This window comes from Selaginella moellendorffii, unplaced genomic scaffold (genome assembly GCF_000143415.4).
Source record: "Selaginella moellendorffii unplaced genomic scaffold, v1.0 SELMOscaffold_29, whole genome shotgun sequence".
Lineage (NCBI taxonomy): Eukaryota > Viridiplantae > Streptophyta > Lycopodiopsida > Selaginellales > Selaginellaceae > Selaginella > Selaginella moellendorffii.
Genome location: NW_003314290.1, coordinates 1,268,304 through 1,288,211, shown reverse-complemented (window position 1 = coordinate 1,288,211; position 19,908 = coordinate 1,268,304). Strand labels below are relative to the sequence as shown.

The window sequence follows — 19,908 nt, the reverse complement described above, 5'->3', positions numbered from 1 at the left end:
GCACAACCCGTAAGCTCTATCAATCTCTTTGGCTTTGCCAGGATGTAAGCTTGAATGCTTGTAAGTTTCCAAGAAAAGAAGAAAAAACTGAAGTTTGCACAAGAATTGGCCATCACGAAGAAACAGGTAAGATTGTTAGCCATTGAATATTTCTTTTTTGTTTGTCATTTTTCTTCAGCAATAGCAGAGCTAGACTGCTCGAGAGAAACAATTAAGCAATGAAACATGCTTGTGCCACTGAGCCTGAGTTCTCTGCCGTCGGTTGCGTGTCGGATGCCGTTGATGCCTGCGTCAGGATTGGTGTTTCTCGCTTGAAAAGCTCCGCAATCGCGACGAGAGGACGACGCATCCATAGCAATCGAAGCAATGATTCTGACGAGCAGAACTGGAGATTTCGAGCCTCATTTCGTTCTTGGCTTTCTTGGACGGGCAGGCCTCTCTGTCTGTCTCTCTCTCCCCCCGATTTGTTTGTTCCAGGATGCAAGCGGCTCACCGACAATGCATAAGCAATTCAGCAATTTAATGATTATTTTTCTTGAAATAAAGCTACACAATTGGGTTATAGAACAAATATTATATTAATAATTTGCTGCGTTGCATGGTTTAATGATAGTATTAAATAATCCAATTGATCAAAAATTATAAACAAATGAAAGAATAAACAAGAATATACTAGGAAGTTCTTAAGAACGTTTATAAATTAAAAATACAAAATTGAATAACAACCATTAGATGGTAGAATATTTTAAATTATCCAAGTATATTCTAGATATATTCACTGTTTTCTTAAGCAAACCAACAATCTATTTAATCTTTTATTTATAATTTTAGTAAAAAGAAAATAAATCATATTTAAAATCTAGAAAGTAAATGGTAATAGATATACCTATATGCTTGAATATTTGGGATATTCTACCATTATTCTTGTGTTTATCATTTATAAACACTTTTAAACACCCTAATCAATTCTAGCTTATTTTAAACCATCACCCTATTTTTCCTTGTGAGATTTGGAACTTGTGCTGTCTCTGTAATGTTAATTTAGTATACAAATACAATAGTCAACAATCAATCAAAAATACAAAATGAAGTGAATGAAAAAAAACAGTCAAAAACACACTTTGAAGCATTTATAGAATCCCAAATAAATAAAATTTCTGGGACATTAAAAACTTGATAATCTAGCTAAGAAGGTAATAGTTATTTTCTTTATCTAATGTTTTTATGACATTATTAAAAACAATAGTTTTGAGATGGAAAACAAAAAAGAAAAAGCAAGATTTGAAGTTTACATTGTGTAATCTTGAATAAAATTGTTACTTTTAACTTTTTTTAATATTTAGAACCCTGCTTACCATGTATAGCAAATCTTTATAAATAAGAAATATTTAATTAATAATTGTGAGTGCATGGAATATGGAAAGGGAATACAGAAATGTGCATATCAATTAGCCCAAAAACCCTAGCTTATATACAGGAGCGAGTGGTCCGGATTGAAACCAATCCGACGGCTACCAAAATCCACTACGCTAATATTAGTATACGGCATCGTAGCCGTACACTTGGCCCTCACATCATCCCTTCCTCTCGGAATAATGGAAGGCCGTCAGGGTTCTCTTGTAGATGGGCCGGGATCTGGAGGAACGTCAGGAGGAGGCATTGGTGGATCTGTAGATGGTATTAACTGCTCCTGATCCCTTTGTATGAAGCGTTTTAACCGCTGCACATGCACAATCTCCGGAGGATCGGCCTGCTAAACGTCATGCCGAACCTCATAAACTTGTGGTCCAACTTGCCGCAACACCCGATACGGTCCTTTCCACTGCGCAAGGAGCCCCTTAGATGAACCACGTACCGTAAGATGGGGAAAACGGACTAACACCAAATCATCCACTTTGTACTCCGCAGGTGGACGATGATGGGAATTGTAACGCCGTTGTTGTCCCACTTGTACGCGGCTTAAGTGTTCAGCAGACTCTGCTCGGACAAGTGGAAGAATGCTTGTCAAATATTGATCCCATGACCTAGCATCAGGAGCTCGTGGCAATCGCGAAGGTAAACCCAGCTCTGTTGGTAATATTGGATCATGACCATATAGAAGTTTATATGGTGAAGCACCAACAGAACTCTGCACCCCTGTGACATAGGCATACCGAAGAGACGGCAAATAACCATCCCAATCCAAATGTTGAAAGTTCACATACTTCGCAATCATCCCTTTGAATGTCCGAACGAGCCGTTCCACCAGACCGTCTGATTGTGGATGATAAGCACTCGTAAAAGTGTGGCGTATCCCCAACCGAGATGTCAAAACATGAAATACCTCAGCCATAAATGCAGGACCATTATCCGAAAGAATCCGCTCTGGACAAGAATGCTGGAACACCACTCGATTGAGGAGGAAGTATCCAACAGCAGTTGCAAAAGCACTAGCAAGAGCACCAACTTCCACCCAACGAGTCAAGTAGTCAGAAGCAATAATAACATACTCATTGGCAGCAGTCGATCGCGGAAAAGGTCCCATAAGATCAAACGCCACCAACTCAAACGGACGAGAAACTGCAATTGACTCCAACCGTCCTTCCGCAGCACAAGGGGGAGTATTACGAGTTTGGCACCAAACGCAGCTACACACATACCGGATAATATCACGTCGCATCTCTGGCCAATAGAAAGATCTGCGCAGCTTCTCGGTGACACGACGGTGTCCCATATGCCCACCTAGAATAGGAGAATCATGGTAGGCATGGAGAAACCGCGGAATAAACACCAAAGGCACCACCAGCCGTAAATGATCAGCAGGATCCGTCCCCACAAAATAAAGAAGGCCATCTTCAAGGCGATATTGAGAATGTAAATGCCGAAAAGGTAAGTCATCAGCAAGTGATGCAGGATTCTTAAACCCATCTCAAAGCCTTCGAATCCACGGCTCAATCTTTTGAGCCTCGCGAACCTCATCAAGAGAAGGTAGATCTTGCTCTATGCCCTGTGGACACTGAACGTCAAGGACAGCAACCGCCAACGGCACATAATCCTCATCTAGAAAATCCACAGATGCTGGAACAACAGGTTCGTCAGAAACATGAGAAGTGAGTGGAGAAGGAAGAGGAGCTCGAGAAAGGGCATCAGCATCAGCCATAGAACTCCCTAGGCGATGAACAACATCGAAATCATATATCTGAAGCTTCAAAGCCCATCGAGCCGTACGACCAACCAGGTTCTTCCGCTTCAATAATGAAGTAACAGCAGCATGGTCACCTTCAAGTAACGTCCGAGAACCATGTAGATATGCATGAAGTTTCTCGAAACCCCAGACTGCTGCTAAACACTCCTTCTCCGTCGTGGAGTAGTTCATCTCCGCTGGTTGTAATGTACGGCTGATGTATGCAATGGGATGGCGCTGACCAGGCACACTCGAGCTCTCTTGCATCAACACACCTCCAAGACCAATGTCAGAAGCATCCACGCGCAAAATAAAAGGTCGAGTGTAGTCAGGATATGCCAAAACCGGAGGAGTCGTCAATAGCTCTTTGAGATTCACGAACGCCCGCTCACAATTGGGAGACCAGATGAAAGATGACGTTGATGACTTCAGCAACGCTCGCAATGGTGTAGTGCGATCGGAAAGATGATCCACAAAACGACCGAGATATTGCACCTTACCCAAAAAACGCTGCACATCATTCACACACTTTGGAGTAGGGAACTTTAGAACAGCCACAAGTTTGTCAGGATCAACTTGCAAACCCTCACGAGAAATACGGTACCCAAGATAAGTTGTATCCTTGGACCCAAACATGCACTTCGACCGCTTCAGCTTTAAACCAACGTCGTGTAGCCGATCCAACACTTTACAAACATCACGAACATGCTCCTCCCACGTCCCCTCCGAATGGATCAAGACATCATCAATGAAGTCAGCCGTCACCTCCGGCATATCGCAAAGAACCTCGTACATCTAAGGGACGGCATTGCAGTGGTACAATGGATTGAGCGCAGCTACTCGTGGCGATTGGAGTGTTCTTCCGGACGTCTTCAAACGCGCCTTCGGACACGCCGACGATTGTGATGATGCCTTCCAACAATTGCATCGTCTTCGCCAAGGGCCATCTGAGTTGGTGATGCAATTTGGCGTTCGTTTCCGAAGTCTTTTGCTTCGTGCGGAGCCAAATATGTCGGAGCGGATCAAGCTAGGAATGTTGTGGCCAGCACTTCGTCAAGATCTTGTCGGACTTGTGCATGCACTTGCTCCTGCCACTCTTGACGATGCTCTTCGCTTGGCACAATGTTATGCAGTCTTAGGAATATCTTCTTCAGCCATTGGTACTTGCCAATACCCAGAAGCAAGATCTAGCTTGGTGAACCAACGACTTCGCCCCAGACGATCCAAGAGATCAGCAGTGTGAGGAAGAGGGTACACGTCCGGGATCGTCACTTCATTTAACGGACGATAGTCGATGCAGAAACAAATACTCCCATCAGGCTTCGTCATAAGATGAGGTTCACATGCCCAAGGACTCCGCGACTTCCGAATAACACCCTTCTCCAACATCTCCTTGACGTTTGCACGTAAAATCTTGATCTCCTTGGGTGACCGACGACGAACAGGAACCTTGATTGGACGAGCATCCCCGGTTGGAATGGGATGACGTGTGGCAATCTTGGCCCCAGACGATAGGTCAAACTCAAAGAGATCAGAATACTCCTTCATGAGCTGGTCAACAGCTGCAACACAAAGATCATCGGAGGGATCGGAAAAAGGAAGAGCAGAACAAGATGAAAACACAAGAGGAAATAGTGGGGGAACAAAAGTAATGGAAGCAGAGGTAGAAGTAGAGGGACGAAGAGGTACGGAAGTGAGAGGAATGGATGAAACATAAGGAAGTATGAGATAAGGGGGAGAAGCCTCAAAGTCACACTTGGCATGATTGTGCTGCAACCAATCCATACCAAGAATGAGGTCAAAAGCTTGACTCGGATGTGGGGAACTCACGCAAACGTCGAGCATCATCCCAAGAATGATATGTGGCAATCACCGTGAAGTGATCGAACCAATGGTACACATCATCCCCAGGATTCCCACGAAAGAACTCCGGTCGAACGCGAGGATTGGCACCAAAAGCAGGAGGAGTTGTACCATGTGCCGTGAACGCCGCCATCAACTGAGTTTGGTTGTTCAATTGCAAGCGCATAGCATCAAGCAATTGAACCAACTGCTGCTCTAGAGTCAAAGGAGGAGATTGCGGATCAGCCATGAAAATGAATGAAAAAGAAAGAGCAAAAGAAGAGAAATGACAAAAAGCTGGAAAGAAATGGTAGATCTAGACAATGCAAAAAGCTAGATCTAAACCAAAATCCTGAAAGGAAAGAACAAAAGAAAGGAAATGGAAAAAGCTAGATCTAGACAATGCAAAAGCTAGATCTAAATCGAAATCCCAAATCCAAGCACTCCCCAGGGACAATCAAAGGTGCCCCTCAACCACCTCCACCAATGTGAGTGCATGGAATATGGAAAGGGAATATAGAAATGTGCATATCAATTAGCCCAAAAACCCTAGCTTATATACAGGAGCGAGTGGTCCGGATTGAAACCAATCCGACGGCTACCAAAATCCACTACGCTAATATTAGTATACGGCATCGTAGCCGTACACTTGGCCCTCACATAATATATTTAGTCTTCGTGTTTATATGTTAAATATAAATTTATATTATAAACATATTTGAAACAGCAATCTTTCTATAACTTTGTAAATTTATATATGTTAACAAAATACAAAAATTTATAATATACTTATTCTGGGAGCCAATTGTAAATCCCCAAATTCAATATCTTGAAGGCTAGTATGAAAGATACTATCGTTTCATACTCCAGAACAAGCTCTATTGTACCAGATACCTCCTCCAATGATGCTTCCAAGCTCAATCCTACATAGTACTCAAATAGCAGGCCTATGGCTGGCTTCTGTACTAGGCAAGGATTCAAAGCCCATGAACGGTTTGGGGCAATGTCATGGGGACACCAGCAGCCAGACCTCTTGGAACGTACTGCGGTGCCCTAACATGTAAAGAAAATTGACTTTTCCAATTTGTCTGAAGAGCGAAAATCCAAGGTTTTCAACAGTTATCACAGCCGGGTCTTTCAGCTTTGGTCCAAAAGTACACCTAGCACAAGCACGTGTCCCATATTCTTATCCCACTTATGCTGGATAGAAAAGGACGACTACAGGTGACTGGTAAATCCACTTGTCCAGCGATCCATTCGTCATGTGCTTAGACGAGGAGCCTGTTTGATCCCTCGGAGCTTTACCAGGTTCCAGTGATGGAGACTTCCCAGCACCGAGTAACTGGAAGAAAAACAAAGCAAACTTGTGACTGCCACTAGTCTAGGCAGTTCCTCTCCAACTCGGTTTGGGGGAAGTCTCCACCATGATAACTCTTTGTGGGGAGCTTATAGTGCCTCGCCGCAAGCAGAAACAAGCTTGTACCCCAGGTTATAAGGTCATTACCAGCTTTTATACGTTTTATTCCATTAAAATCAAAACAGCAGGAAAAAAATATTTTATTTATTTTATTCTTATTTGTAAAACAGTTAATCATATTAATTATATAATATTTGGATTTAATATATAAATTTATAAAATACCCTTTAATCCCTTTCTTGATATTTTATCGCCTTATGAATGTAAGTTGCATACCATGAAGTGGTTTGAGAGTCACGCCCGACACAGGGCAGTGCTGATAATTTGGTGAGAGGCTTGCAGAAAACCTCCTAAGAATCATAGCGAGTGCGATTTTGGCCTCGATGAGAGCAAAAGTCTGCCCGATACAAACCCGCGGCCCGAAAGAAAAGGGCATGAAGGCATTGGGATGCTTGCACGCCTTGGAAGCTCCTCTCGCAAATCGCTCTGGGTTGAATTCGTGGGCATCGCCACCCCATTGCTCCTTGTCGTGGTGCATGGCCAGGATTGGAATGACGAGAACAATACCTTTGGGAATGCTGATCTTATCGCCCATGGTTGTGTCATTGAAGGTCCCTCGTTGAATGATTGGTATAGGAGGATAGAGTCGCAATGTTTCGTTTAAGATCATTCCAACCTGGAAAACAAAATCACAAGATCATTGAATTTACGATAAGTTTTGTTTGCTTACCAGCTTTAGCTTGTTTAGAGCCTCGGCATTGATCTCATCTTCTTTACAAACCTCAAGAACTTCTTTGCGGGCGCGGTCTTGCCATTCACGGTGTTGTGAAAGCAAATACATTGCCCAAGTTAAGAGGGTGGCCGTGGTTTCCTGCCCAGCAATGTAGAACGTCTTGCACTCTCCAACGAGTTTGTCATCTTTGAAAGCCGGGTTATCTTGGCTCTGCTCCAACATCAGACCCAGCAAGTCTCTCCCATACGAAGCTGATTTCCGCCGATCTTTGACGAGACCAAGCAATATTGCATCGAGCTCCTTTTGGACTTCCCATAGTTGGAGGTTTTCCCTCAGTGGATGCAACCTGAAAGATCCATAGTTTAATTATTACCAGTGATATATTACCTTCCAAAGGGCATCCATTGCATTGGTGAGAATGCAATCTTGGTCAAAAGCTCAGCTTGCAAGTTGAGAAGATGAAAAATCCTTCTGCCCTTCTCAAAGCTGCTTCCAAATGCAGTGTGGGAGATCACATCCGCAGCCAGGAAGGAGAACTCCTTTTCAACATCAATCTCAAATTCTCCATCGTTATCCCATCTGGACAGCACTTTAGAGGTGCAATCGACCATGGTTCCAGCCATGATATTCTGCAAATAATAATTAAAGTATGTTGAAAAGCAATTATTTTCCTGAATTTTACCTTGAGCTTTTCCAGATGAAAAGCTGGGCCGACCACTCTTCTGTGCTGAGCCCAGTGCTCACCATTTGAAGCAACGAGACCGTAACCAAGCAATTTGATAAGAGTGGCTTGGATCGAAGCAGACTTTCCAAATGACTGTGGATTCTTCGATAAAACCCATCTTACCACCTCAGGATCAGTGACAGTCATCCGTAGCTCATTCCCCCACCAGTACATGTACGGCATTTCTGGAATTTCGAAGAGAACAGAAAGAATTTAACCTAGCTATGTTCATAGTACCGTACCATATTTCTTGGAGAAGCTATGAATGTCTGGAAGAACGTGCGAAAGAATATCATGAGCTCCATCAAACTCGAGCGTGAATTTCCGCTTGGAGAACCTCCGCTTGAGCACCTCGTCCTTGTTTCCGCCCTTGAAGAGCTGAGGCGGGCCTAGAGAAGGACCCTTGATCCCCTGCTTCCTCAGAACAGCCTCTTTTCTACTTGGAGCGATCCAAAACTTCCAAAGCAAAGCATACACAATCACACCCACAAGTCCAGTTGCTAGAACTGGGATCACGAAAACCATATCTAGTTCCATAGCAATATTCAACTCTAGAAATTCTCTACTCTTAAATGTTAAGGTAACATGCTATTCCTGACATTTTGTTCAACCATTTTGCAAGAGTTCAAACCAACTGTTTTAAAAGCATGTAATAAAATATGAATTAAAATAAAAGTATTGCAAAAAGCTAAAATGTCTCATCCTTTGAAATCACATGAAATTCTTTTGCTAAAGGGGCTTGCAAATACTGGAAAATATCTAACTTAGAGAACCAAAAGAATTCTAGAAATTCTCTACTCTAGGTGTTTGAGGTTATGTGTCATTCCTATTTGCGTGCGTCTATACATGTTCCAAAAGATACCCATTTGTCATGTTCACGTGAATTAAAAATAAAAGTATAGTTAAAATTTCTCACAAGCTGAGTAAAAAGGTAGGCTATAAAAGAGATTTGATAAAATAAGGGCCAATATTCTCAACCGAAACAAGAATAAATAGGTGTCTCGTGCTAGGGTAAATGGAGAGAAAGATGCGGCTGTGGCAGAAGGACTTGGCTATGGCGCACCAGAGGGATCTGGCCAGAAAGAAAAAACTGGTTAGGGCTCTTGTCGAGTCGTGGAAGCCTATCTGGTGCTCTTCGATTGGGGCGGACTGGGCAAGCTGGGCCGTCTCATCCAGCTTCTCTACTGTGGTCGTCTCTTTGACAGCCTTCAAGAGCGCGAACTCTACGTCCGGCTCGATCCCACAAACGGTGTCACCGACGAGGATCTTCGCTACATCTCGTCGCTTTCTCTTCGGGTTTTACAATCCTCCCAGCTGGAGGAACTCGAAGCATCCCCAGCCATTCCAATCCTAGACCGGATCATGGACTCGGGCTACTTCCGCTAATGCAGCCAGATGGTGCGCTGCATCACGCGGCAGGAAGAGGAAGGACCGAGTTCTCCTGCGGCTGCTGCGAGATGTGCTCCACGAGTACAAGACAGGCGGCTACGTCTTCCAGTGACGGCGTGTCCCCGAGTTCTGTCATTCGTACCCGCCGCCAACCGGTACGTGCATGGACGACGTGCATGCCCTCTCCCAGTTGATCCAGGCGATCAACACTAGCCCTTTCACCAGCTTGCTCTTGACTGCAAGGCCCCCAGAGTCCATCAGCCCCCACGACCATGCTTTGATAGTAAGTAGTTTCTCGTTCTGGAATGACATGTAACACATATATTTCCCTGTGCAGACATGCATGTACCACGCTTACTGCTGGATGATCAACACCCGGCTGCCAGTATACAAGGCCCTCCCTGACTTGTCCTACTCGGCCCTACGTTCTGGGCCGAGAGACGATCTTGTTGCAGCAGCGGAAAACATGTAGGGAAAACACCATCGAATTACCCTCTCTAATTCTTTCCTTTCTCTGTGTCGGTCCAGGTATATGATGGAGCGAATACCCAATTATGTCGAGGTCTGTAAACGAAGGGACCTCCTGCGGGCGAAGCTGGTCAGTCTTCCTTGCTTTTTTCTACAGTCTCATGATCTTGCTCTTCTGCAGTATTGTATGAGGATGGATGGTGCTATCCTTGAGGCCTATGCAGTTCGGAAACGTTTTAAGTGCTTTTTATAACTAGAAACTCCCTAAGAGGAAAGAAATTGGGTATGTTTGAGCCCGAAAATTGCTTGAGCTTGGAGTAATAAAATGATTTAAGAGTTGCACCCAAAATGAAGTGTTCCTGGATGATCTCGAGTTTAAACTTCAAGTGTTATATAGGGCAATTTTTGTTTATGAGTTTCTTGGACTACGTTCTCGGCACCGGTGCAATCTCAGGAAGCTAGCAGGAGCTTCTTTTTCGTTTTTATCTTGCGATTTTTTATATACATATAGAATATTTTTAAAGATATTAAATCGTAATCATTGTCACAAGGTGTCGCTAATGGGTGTAAATCGGCCCTGCTTGTTAGTTTTCACCCACCAGGCAATCGCGGCGGAGACGAGCATCAATCCCACCGCGAAGACGAGCGAAAAGGTGCTGATGGATGTGGCAAGGATGGCCGATTCGGCTCTCTCGTTCTCGGCAGCCACGATTCTCAGAGGAGTCCACTCGCAGTTCATCGAGGAGTGCTGCATTGGACTCCATTCCACGTTGTTCACCGGGAACCAGAACGCTGAAGCGAATCTGTGGCTCTTTCCAATGCTAAACTGAGCATCCTGTTTGAAACAGTAAAAGAAAGAGAGAGAAAACGAGAAGCTGTGAGGAAAAGAGTGACTGATAATCGAGTAAGAACCTGTTGGAGGCGATCTGACGTTTGTAATGGTCTCGAGAACTCAAAAATGTAACTTCCAGCACTAGCTGTTGCTCCGTATGGACTATCCGCAGTTGTCAATCCTAATGCCACAGTCCAAAAAAATGATTTTTTCCTATGCGGTTTTCGCTATTACCATATTGGTTTTTGATGCTGGTATGGCTCCAAACTCCCTTCCAATCGTTTTGTGCACCACCGTTCGCTTTCGGTCCTGCAAACAAAGATACAAGAAAACTATAGAGAATTACAAGAGCGTGGGACTACCAAAACATTCACGAACCATTTGGACCGTAATAGCGGCAATGGCTCTTATAGTAAAAGTAAGCAAACGTTTTCTTGATTGTGGCTCAGCCCGGCTAGACCCCTTTGGCAGGGTGAAGAAGGGGCATTGCCTTTGATGACAAAATCACCATCCCCTAGAGGTCATTTATTGAACTTTTGTGCTGGATTTCGACCATTAAGCTCTACTTCCAACGTTGCCGCACAAAACACTGATGGTATGTGCCATCTTGACGAGTTTTTCTCTCCAGATATACTTCGCGAAACTTTCAGCAAGGCACTAAATGCTACAGACTTCCACTTCGAATCCAACACCGACACCCAGACTGGAAAGGCCGGTTGAGGAAACTTAGACAGCTAGTAATAAGTGTGTTTCCACTTCATCTGGAAAGCTACACAATAAGCTACACAATAAGCTACACAACAGAACCTTTCTCATGCGAAGTTTATGTCTATACAAGGAAAATATTATTTTGCCACAAGATGGAGTCCAGCAAGCCAGGTAATGGATAGAACGATGGCATCTAAGAGTTCATTGCTGACTTTTGGGGTTTTGAAAATAACCTTGATGTGGAGAAACCGCGCAAGTCGCCTACTAAATTTCCGACTGCCATCGACGAGATCTTCCGGTGCTTGCAAATGCCGCTTGTGAAGAACCATGGTTCAGTAGCAAAACTTCTGAGATGATAACATATCGTGGCTTTGATCAATCTTCACTTCGTATTCACAAAGAGATCAATTTCGGCCATGGAGAGGATCGATGGCTGGCAGATAATTTGGTATAGGAGGATCTATCTCAATAAAACATCATTAATTTTTTTCTAGAATTTAGTACCATATATATAGCTTTGATCCAATTTGATAACAAAGCTCATAAGGAACATCCTCTATGTATTGTGTGACCTCTAGACTGCTATAAGTTATAAATAGCACCTATAACGTTTCGGAAGTGCATAGGCTTCAAGGATAGCATCCTCCAGACTGGAGAAAAAGTAAGGAAGACTAACCAGCTTCGCCTGCAGGAGCTCCATTCGCTTACAGACCTCAACATAATTGGGTATTCGTTCCATCATATACCTGGACCAACAGAGAAAGGAATGAGTTAGAGAGGGTAATTCGATGGTGTTTCCTTACATGTTTTCCGCTGCTGCAACAAGAATCTGGTCTTCCGGCCCAGAACGTAGGGCCGAGTATGACAAGTCAGGGAGGGCCTTGTACACCGGCAGCCGGGTGTTGATCATCCAGCAGTAGCCGTGGTACATGCATGTCTGCACAAGGCGTTAACTACATATCACTGGAACGAGAAACTGCTTACTATCAAAGCATGGTCGTGGGGACTGATGGACTCTGGTGGCCTTGCAGTCAAGAGCAAGCTGGTAAAAGGGCTAGTGTTGATCGCGTGGATCAACTGGGAGAGGGCATGCACGTCGTCGATGCACGTACCGGTTGGCGCCGGGTACGCACCCCTTCCACCGGAAGACGTAGCCACTTACCTTGTACTCGTGGAGCACATCTCGCAGCAGTCGCAGGAGAACTCGGTCCTTCGTCTTCCTGTAGAACCGCGTTCCAATCCTAGACCGGATCATGGGCTCGGCCTACTTCCACTACGAGCAGCCCTCCCGATGCAGCCAGACGGGGCGCTGCATCATGGCTGGGGATGCTTCGAGTTCCTCCAGCTGGGAGGATTGTAAAACCCGAAGAGAAAGCGACGAGATGTAGGGAAGGTCCTCGTCGGTGACACCGTTTGTGGGAACTAGCCGGAGGTAGAGTTCGCGCTCTTGAAGGTTGAGAATATACTTTATATACTGCTTTTTTAACTTACCTTTTCTCAAAGGCTCGCCAAGGTTTTGGATTAGTTATTGATGATGGAAGCTTAGATTGAAGAACGCCTCTGTGGAACACCTTTGGCCACAAAGTCATTTTCTTTAGACTTTGATGCCACTGGCTTTGGTTTCTCTTGCTCATTTTCCTCGTCAACTCCTCGCAATGCAACATCCTATTTGTCCCACTCGTCCATGGCGCTCACTTTTAAACTACAAAACGTGAGAGTCCGAGGAGAAAGCATTGGAGAGCAGCACAAAAGCCTGTCCAAGCTCCTCGTCCATTTCCACAAGCCTCTGTGCGGCAAAAGCCGCTTTTTCCAGATCGATGCTACCTCTGGATGATCCCAGCAGCGCCTTCCAAGCCACAGCATCCGCCTCAAACGGCATTCCCTCCACCACTTCCCGAGCAAAATCCACGCGCCCTGCTCGTCCCAGAAGATCAGCCATGCACAGGAAGTGCTCCAAGCTCGGCCGCGAGGAGTGATCCAACACCAAGATCTGGAACAAGAGCTTACCCCGCTGGAGAAGCCCGGCATGGTTGCAGGCCACGAGAGCACACACGAAAGTGGTCGAGTCCGGGGTCACACCCTCCAGCTCCATTTCCAGCAGCAACTCCAGGCTCTGGCTTGAGTCTCCGGTGTGAGCCAGCGCCGCGAGGATTGTGTTCCAGAGCACGGACGATGCGCCAAAACCAGCTCGGAATGCGTGAAAAACTTCTCTCGCGGTCCCGACGCTCCCACACTTGGCGTACATGTTCACCAGCGAGCTGCAGAGGAACGCGTCAGCTTGCATCATCTTTCTCTCGATCAGGAGCTCATGAAAGATCTTACCGGATGACAAATCTCCCAGCAAAGAACACGCACCGAGAAGCGTCGACAGAGTTGTGGAGTCGGGATCCATCTTCATATCTTCATACAGCTCCAGCGCTTCTTTCCCTCGACCGCTCTGGACATATCCCCCGAGCATCGTGTTCCATGCCACCAAGTCTCGCCGCTCCATTCGATCAAAAACGCCCCTGGCAGAAGCACAGTCGTCAAAGCTAGCATACATCTTCACCAAAGCAGTCTCCAAAACAAGGCCAGTGTTCTCGAGCTTACTTGCAAGAATTCGCTGGTGGATCGCCTTTCCTTGCTCCAAAGTCGAGCACGCAGCTAGAACAGTGGAGTATGTCACTCTGTTGGGCGGAACGTTCATCGCATGGTAGATCTCCAGTGCCTCGAGGCTATGCCCGTGTTGTGCATATCCACCAATCATGGCAGTATGCACCACGACGCTCTTCTGCGCGATGCCATCAAAAACTCGTCGAGCATCGGCCACTGCCCCGCATTTCCCATAGAAGTTCACAACAGCGACTTGGAGAACTTGATCTTCCTTGTCGAATCCACAGCAAACAGCTCGCGAATGGATCATCTTTCCGATTTTCAAGTCCCTGGAGCTCGAGCAGGCACCAAGAACCGTGGTGAGAGTCCTGTGATTCGGCTCTAGCCCCTCCAAGTCAATGGAATGGTATGCCCCGAGAGCTTCCCTGACAAGCCCGTGCTGGGCATACCCAGCGATCATAGCGTTCCACGGAGCCACACTCGCCACCTTTGTCTCCTCCAAGAAAGCTCTGGCGATCTCCACACGACCAAGCCTCGAGTAGAAGCTTACGATCGAGGTTTGCGCCATTGCCTCGAAGAAAATCGCAGGAAACTCCGCTAGAGTTCTCGTGTGGATTGATCGCCCCAGCTCCAGATCGTCGCAGGACCCGAGACCGCTGGAAAACGAGATCTCATTCGGCTCAATGCCGGTAAAGATCATCTCGTTGTAAGCATGAGCGGCTTCTCTCGAATGCCCGTTCCGGGCATATGCGGTGAGCATCGCGTTCCAGGATACCAGGCTCTTCTCCGGAATGGATTGGAACACGGATCTCGCGAGATCGACCCTCCCGTATCTACCATACAACGCCACGAGAGAATTTTGGAGCATGAGATCAAATTCCAGCCCCGAGGAAGAGATATGGCGATGGATTGCGGTACCTTGAGCCGTGTTCGTGCAAGCTCCAAGAACTCGAACAAACGTGTGCCGGTCGGGCCTCTCTCCCTCGAGTGCCATTCGCCGAAAGAGATACAGCGATTCTTCCCCTCGTCCATTGCCCGCGTACGCGCCGATGACGAAATTCCAGCACAGAGAGCTCTTCCGGGGCAGCGATTCAAACAGGGATCGAGCTCGATCGACGCTGCCGCACTTGCCGTAGAGCTGGATGAGCAGCGCTCCGAGATCTGGATCCGTGCCGAATCCGGCCGCCGCAATGCAAGAGTGGAGAGAGATCGCGTCGGGGAGATTGGCGGCGCACTGCCGAATCGTGCGGGCGTAGGCGTGGATCAGTGGCATAAACCCTAACGGATATTCCTGTTTGAATCTACTTGCCGTTTAAATCTGGGTAAAAACGTTTATCTTTGAGTATCTCTCTCTCTCTCTCTCTCTCAATTTAGCGATTTGAAAAAATGGGCGGGAAATGAGAGTGACTCCACAGTGACTCCCGGAGGTAAAATCCTAAAATCATAAAGCGTTTGCTGCTATATTTTTATAAAGGAAAACGCGTTTGGTGGTCGAGCCAGCAGAACCAAAGAGAGCTTCGACACGATTTCCAGACCTGTCACACCTGTGGAGGAGGAGATTTCAGTCAGGTGCTGTGCATTTTCGAGTAGAGAAACAGCTCGGCTCTTTTAAACCAGCTGCAACTGAAGGCTTTTGGTTTGCAAAATTTGTAATCAAACTCGAGAACCAAGCGAATCGTTTCATACTCCAGAACAAGCTCTATTGTACCAGATACCTCCTCCAATGATGCTTCCAAGCTCAATCCTACATGAAACGAGAGTTAAAGTGAGTACTCAAATAGCAATGCCCATGGCTGGCTTCTTTCGTAGGCAAGGATTCAAAGCCCACGAACGGTTTGGGGCAAAGACCTCTTGGAACGTACTGCGATGCCCTAACATGTAAAGAAAATTGACTTTTCCAATTTGTCTGAAGAGCGAAAATCCAAGGTTTTCAACAGCCGGTCTTCCCAGCTTTGGTCCAAAAGTACACCTAGCACAAGCACGTGTCCCATATTCTTATCCCATTTATGCTGGATAGAAAAGGACGACTACAGGTGACTGGTAAATCCACTTGTCCAGCGATCCATTCGTCATGTGCTTAGACGAGGAGCCTGTTTGATCCCTCGGAGCAAAACCCAAGCAGCTTTACCAGGTTCCAGTGATGGAGACTTCCCAGCACCGAGTAACTGGAAGAAAAACAAAGCAAACTTGTGACTGCCACTAGTCTAGGCAGTTCCTCTCCAACTCGGTTTGGGGGAAGTCTCCACCACGATAACTCCACCACGAAAAGCTGGTAATGACCTTATAACCTGGGGTACAAGCTTGCCTGGTGAGGCACTATAAGCTCCCATTAAAATCAAAACAGCAGAGCAAAATTTATTTATTTTATTTTATTCTTATTTGTAAAACAGTTAATCATATTAGTTATATAATATTTGTATTTATATGAATTTATAAAATACCCTTTAATCCCTTTATTGATATTTTATCGCCTTGTGAATGTAAGTTGCATACCATGAAGTGGTTTGAGAGTCACGCCCGACACAGGGCAGTGCTGATAATTTGGTGAGAGGCTTGCAGAAAACCTCCTAAGAATCATAGCGAGTGCAATTTTGGCCTCGATGAGAGCAAAAGTCTGCCCGATACAAACCCGCGGCCCGAAAGAAAAGGGCATGAAAGCGTTGGGATGCTTGCACGCCTTGGAAGCTCCTCTCGCAAATCGCTCTGGGTTGAATTCGTGGGCATCGCCACCCCATTGCTCCTTGTCGTGGTGCATGGCCAGGATTGGAATGACGAGAACAATACCTTTGGGAATGCTGATCTTATCGCCCATGGTTGTGTCATTGAAGGTCCCTCGCTGGATGATTGGTAAAGGAGGATAGAGTCGCAATGTTTCGTTTAAGATCATTCCAACCTGGAAAACAAAATCACAAGATCATTGAATTTACGATAAGTTTTGTTTGCTTACCAGCTTTAGCTTGTTTAGATCCTCGGCATTGATCTCATCCTCTTTACAAACCTCAAGAACTTCTTTGCGGGCGCGGTCTTGCCATTCACGGTGTTGTGAAAGCAAATACATTGCCCAAGTTAAGAGAGTGGCCGTGGTTTCCTGCCCGGCAATGTAGAACGTCTTGCACTCTCCAACGAGTTTGTCATCTTTGAAAGCCGGGTTATCTTTGCTCTGCTCCAACATCAGACCCAGCAAGTCTCTCCCATACGAAGCTGATTTCCGCCGATCTTTGACGAGACCAAGCAATATTGCATCGAGCTCCTTTTGGACTTCCCATAGTTGGAGGTTTTCCCTCAGTGGATGCAACCTGAAAGATCACATAGTTTAATTATTACTAGTGATATATTACCTTCCAAAGGGCATCCATTGCATTGGTGAGAATGCAATCTTGGTCAAAAGCTCAGCTTGCAAGTTGAGAAGATGAAAAATCCTTCTGCCCTTCTCAAAGCTGCTTCCAAATGCAGTGTGGGAGATCACATCCGCAGCCAGGAAGGAGAACTCCTTTTCAACATCAATCTCAAATTCTCCATCGTTATCCCATCTGGACAGCACTTTAGAGGTGCAATCGACCATGGTTCCAGCCATGATATTCTGCAATTAATATGTTAAAAAGTATATAATTATTTTCCTGAAGTTTTACCTTGAGCTTTTCCAGCTGAAAAGCTGGGCCGACCACTCTTCTGTGCTGAGCCCAGCGCTCACCATTTGAAGCAACGAGACCGTAACCAAGCAATTTGACAAGAGTGGCTTGGATCGAGGCAGACTTTCCAAATGACTGTGGATTCTTCGATAAAACCCATCTTACCACCTCAGGATCAGTGACAGTCATCCGTAGCTCATTCCCCCACCAGTACATGTACGGCATTCCTGGATTTCCAAAGAGAAAAGAAAGAATTTAACTTAGCTATGTTCATAGTACCGTACCATATTTCTTGGAGAAGCTATGAATGTCTGGAAGAACGTGCGAAAGAATATCATGAGTTCCATCAAACTCGAGCGTGAATTTCCGCTTGGAGAACCTCTGCTTGAGCACCTCGTCCTTGTTTCCGCCCTTGAAGAGCTGAAGAGGGCCTAGAGAAGGACCCTTGATCCCCTGCTTCCTCAGAGCAGCCTCTTTTCTACTTGGAGCGATCCAAAACTTCCACAGCAAAGCATACACAATCACGCCCACAAGTCCAGTCGCTAGAAGCTGGATCACGAGAACCATGTCTAGCTCCATAGCAATATTCAAATCTAGAAATTCTCTACTCTAGGTGTTTGAGTCAATTAAAGTTACGTGGCCATACGTCAAGACATCTGTCCCAAGATATGTTGGGGCAGAAATATAGGTGCAAAAAGTTAAAATGTCTCATCCTTTGAGGTCATATGAAATTCTTGTGTTAAAGGGGACTTGCAAATACTGAAAAACATCCAACTTACAAAATAAGAGAAACAAAAGAATTCTCTACTCTAGGTGTTTGAGGTTACGTGTCATCCCTATTTGCGTGAGGCCATACACCTGTCCCAAAAGATACCCATTTGTCATGTTCATGTGAATTAGGTGCCAAAAGTTAAAATTTCTCACAAGCTGAGTAAAAAGGTAGGCTATAAAGGGGATTAGATAAAATAAGGGCAAGTACCGGAACAAGAATAAAATTTCTCACAAGCTGAGTAAAAAGGTAGGCTATAAATGGGATTTGATAAAATAAGGGCAAGTACCGAAACAAGAATAAATAGGTGTCTCGTGTTAGGGTAAATGGAGAGAAAGATGCGGCAGAAGGACTTGGCTATGGTCCACCAGAGGGAGCTGGGCGGTAAGAAAAAATTGGTTAGGGCTCTTGTCGAGTCGTGGAAGCATGAGGACGAGGAAGCCTATCTGGTGTCCAGGTGCCAGACCAACTTTCTCTTCGATTGGGGCGGACTGGGCAAGCTGGGCCGTCTCATCCAGCTTCTCTACTGTGGTCGTCTCTTTGACAGCCTTCAAGAGCGCGAACTCTACGTTCGGCTCGATCCCACAAACGGTGTCACCGACGAGGATCTTCGCTACATCTCGTCGCTTTCTCTTCGGGTTTTACAATCCTCCCAGCTGGAGGAACTCGAAGCATCCCCAGCCATTCCAATCCTAGACCGGATCATGGACTCGGCCTACTTCCACTACGAGCAGCCCTCCCGATGCAGCCAGACGGTGCGCTGCATCACGCGGCTCTACAAAAAGACGAAGGACCGAGTTCTCCTGCGGCTGCTGCGAGATGTGCTCCACGAGTACAAAACAGGCGGCTACGTCTTCCAGTGGAGGCGGGTCCCCGAGTTCTGTCATTCGTACCCGCCGCCAACCGGTACGTGCATTGACGACGTGCATGCCCTCTCCCAGTTGATCCAGGCGATCAACACTAGCCCTTTCACCAGCTTGCTCTTGACTGCAAGGCCCCCAGAGTCCATCAGCCCCCACGACCATGCTTTGATAGTAAGTAGTTTCTCGTTCTGGAATGACATGTAACACATATATTTCCCTGTGCAGACATGCATGTACCACGCTTACTGCTGGATGATCAACACCCGGCTGCCAGTATACAAGGCCCTCCCTGACTTGTCCTACTCGGCCCTACGTTCTGGGCCGAGAGACGATCTTGTTGCAGCAGCGGAAAACATGTAGGGAAAACACCATCGAATTACCCTCTCTAATTCTTTCCTTTCTCTGTGTCGGTCCAGGTATATGATGGAGCGAATACCCAATTATGTCGAGGTTTGTAAACGAAGGGACCTCCTGCGGGCGAAGCTGGTCAGTCTTCCTTGCTTTTTTCTACAGTCTCATGATCTTGCTCTTCTGCAGTATGGTATGAGGATGGATGGCGCTATTCTTGAGGCCTATGCAGTTCGGAAACGTTTTAAGTGCTATTTATAACTAGAAACTCCCTAAGAGGAAAGAAATTGGGTATGTTTGAGCCCGAAAATTGCTTGAGCTTGGAGTAATAAAATGATTTTAAGAGTTGCACCCAAAATGAAGTGTTCCTGGATGATCTCGAGTTTAAGCTTCAAGTGTTATATAGGGCAATTTTTGTTTATGGATTTCTT

At 45.9% G+C, this 19,908-nt stretch overlaps 4 protein-coding genes and 1 long non-coding RNA gene across 5 annotated transcripts; 2 read left to right on the top strand and 3 right to left on the bottom strand.

Moving 5' to 3' along the window:
• Positions 1–6,663: 6,663 nt before the first annotated feature.
• LOC9646228 (cytochrome P450 CYP72A219) lies at positions 6,664–8,404 on the bottom strand. Its single transcript, XM_002975888.2, has 5 exons — positions 8,122–8,404; positions 7,838–8,064; positions 7,543–7,784; positions 7,153–7,501; positions 6,664–7,098 (listed from the first exon to the last, which is right to left on the bottom strand). Exons 1-5 carry the CDS (start codon positions 8,402–8,404, stop codon positions 6,670–6,672), a joined length of 1,530 nt encoding a protein of 509 aa, XP_002975934.1. The 3' UTR covers positions 6,664–6,669.
• A 1,041-nt stretch (positions 8,405–9,445) lies between these two features.
• On the top strand, positions 9,446–9,831 carry LOC9645821. Its single transcript, XR_002993054.1, has 3 exons — positions 9,446–9,551; positions 9,606–9,736; positions 9,797–9,831. It is a non-coding gene; the product is annotated as an uncharacterized LOC9645821 (long non-coding RNA).
• Positions 9,832–12,781: 2,950 nt separating this feature from the next.
• LOC112348397 (pentatricopeptide repeat-containing protein At5g55740, chloroplastic-like) lies at positions 12,782–16,198 on the bottom strand. The gene is made up of 5 exons (XM_024680791.1): positions 16,093–16,198; positions 15,536–15,612; positions 15,375–15,440; positions 13,284–15,159; positions 12,782–13,190 (listed from the first exon to the last, which is right to left on the bottom strand). The coding sequence occupies exons 1-5, from the start codon at positions 16,196–16,198 to the stop codon at positions 12,979–12,981; spliced, it is 2,337 nt and encodes a 778-aa protein (XP_024536559.1). The 3' UTR covers positions 12,782–12,978.
• Positions 16,199–16,293: 95 nt separating this feature from the next.
• On the bottom strand, positions 16,294–18,121 carry LOC9646227 (cytochrome P450 CYP72A219). The gene is made up of 5 exons (XM_024681012.1): positions 17,782–18,121; positions 17,498–17,724; positions 17,207–17,448; positions 16,816–17,164; positions 16,294–16,761 (listed from the first exon to the last, which is right to left on the bottom strand). Exons 1-5 carry the CDS (start codon positions 18,074–18,076, stop codon positions 16,333–16,335), a joined length of 1,542 nt encoding a protein of 513 aa, XP_024536780.1. The 5' UTR covers positions 18,077–18,121; the 3' UTR covers positions 16,294–16,332.
• Positions 18,122–18,613: 492 nt separating this feature from the next.
• Positions 18,614–19,833, top strand: LOC9645818. Its single transcript, XM_002976083.2, has 4 exons — positions 18,614–19,300; positions 19,355–19,485; positions 19,546–19,615; positions 19,667–19,833. Exons 1-4 carry the CDS (start codon positions 18,626–18,628, stop codon positions 19,736–19,738), a joined length of 948 nt encoding a protein of 315 aa, XP_002976129.2. The 5' UTR covers positions 18,614–18,625; the 3' UTR covers positions 19,739–19,833.
• Positions 19,834–19,908: the final 75 nt, after the last annotated feature.

What these genes read in the sequence shown, in the direction of transcription:
- LOC9646228 (XM_002975888.2), bottom strand. Translation starts at nt 8,404, where the DNA reads ATGGTTTTCGTGATCCCAGTTCTAGCAACTGGACTTGTGGGTGTGATT. An exon ending in TAGCTTCTCCAAGAAATATG is followed by an intron (nt 8,065 to 8,121) that starts GTACGGTACTAT and finishes TCGAAATTCCAG; the next exon opens with AAATGCCGTACATGTACTGG. An exon ending in TTCATCTGGAAAAGCTCAAG is followed by an intron (nt 7,785 to 7,837) that starts GTAAAATTCAGG and finishes TATTATTTGCAG; the next exon opens with AATATCATGGCTGGAACCAT.
- LOC9645818 (XM_002976083.2), top strand. Translation starts at nt 18,626, where the DNA reads ATGGTCCACCAGAGGGAGCTGGGCGGTAAGAAAAAATTGGTTAGGGCT. An exon ending in CCCACGACCATGCTTTGATA is followed by an intron (nt 19,301 to 19,354) that starts GTAAGTAGTTTC and finishes TTCCCTGTGCAG; the next exon opens with ACATGCATGTACCACGCTTA. An exon ending in ACCTCCTGCGGGCGAAGCTG is followed by an intron (nt 19,616 to 19,666) that starts GTCAGTCTTCCT and finishes GCTCTTCTGCAG; the next exon opens with TATGGTATGAGGATGGATGG.
- LOC112348397 (XM_024680791.1), bottom strand. Translation starts at nt 16,198, where the DNA reads ATGGGAGCTTATAGTGCCTCACCAGGCAAGCTTGTACCCCAGGTTATA. An exon ending in GGAGACTTCCCCCAAACCGA is followed by an intron (nt 15,613 to 16,092) that starts GTTGGAGAGGAA and finishes CGTTTCATGTAG; the next exon opens with GATTGAGCTTGGAAGCATCA. An exon ending in TCGTGTCGAAGCTCTCTTTG is followed by an intron (nt 15,160 to 15,374) that starts GTTCTGCTGGCT and finishes AGATTCAAACAG; the next exon opens with GAATATCCGTTAGGGTTTAT.
- LOC9646227 (XM_024681012.1), bottom strand. Translation starts at nt 18,076, where the DNA reads ATGGAGCTAGACATGGTTCTCGTGATCCAGCTTCTAGCGACTGGACTT. An exon ending in CAATGGATGCCCTTTGGAAG is followed by an intron (nt 17,165 to 17,206) that starts GTAATATATCAC and finishes GTGATCTTTCAG; the next exon opens with GTTGCATCCACTGAGGGAAA. An exon ending in ATCTAAACAAGCTAAAGCTG is followed by an intron (nt 16,762 to 16,815) that starts GTAAGCAAACAA and finishes TTTGTTTTCCAG; the next exon opens with GTTGGAATGATCTTAAACGA.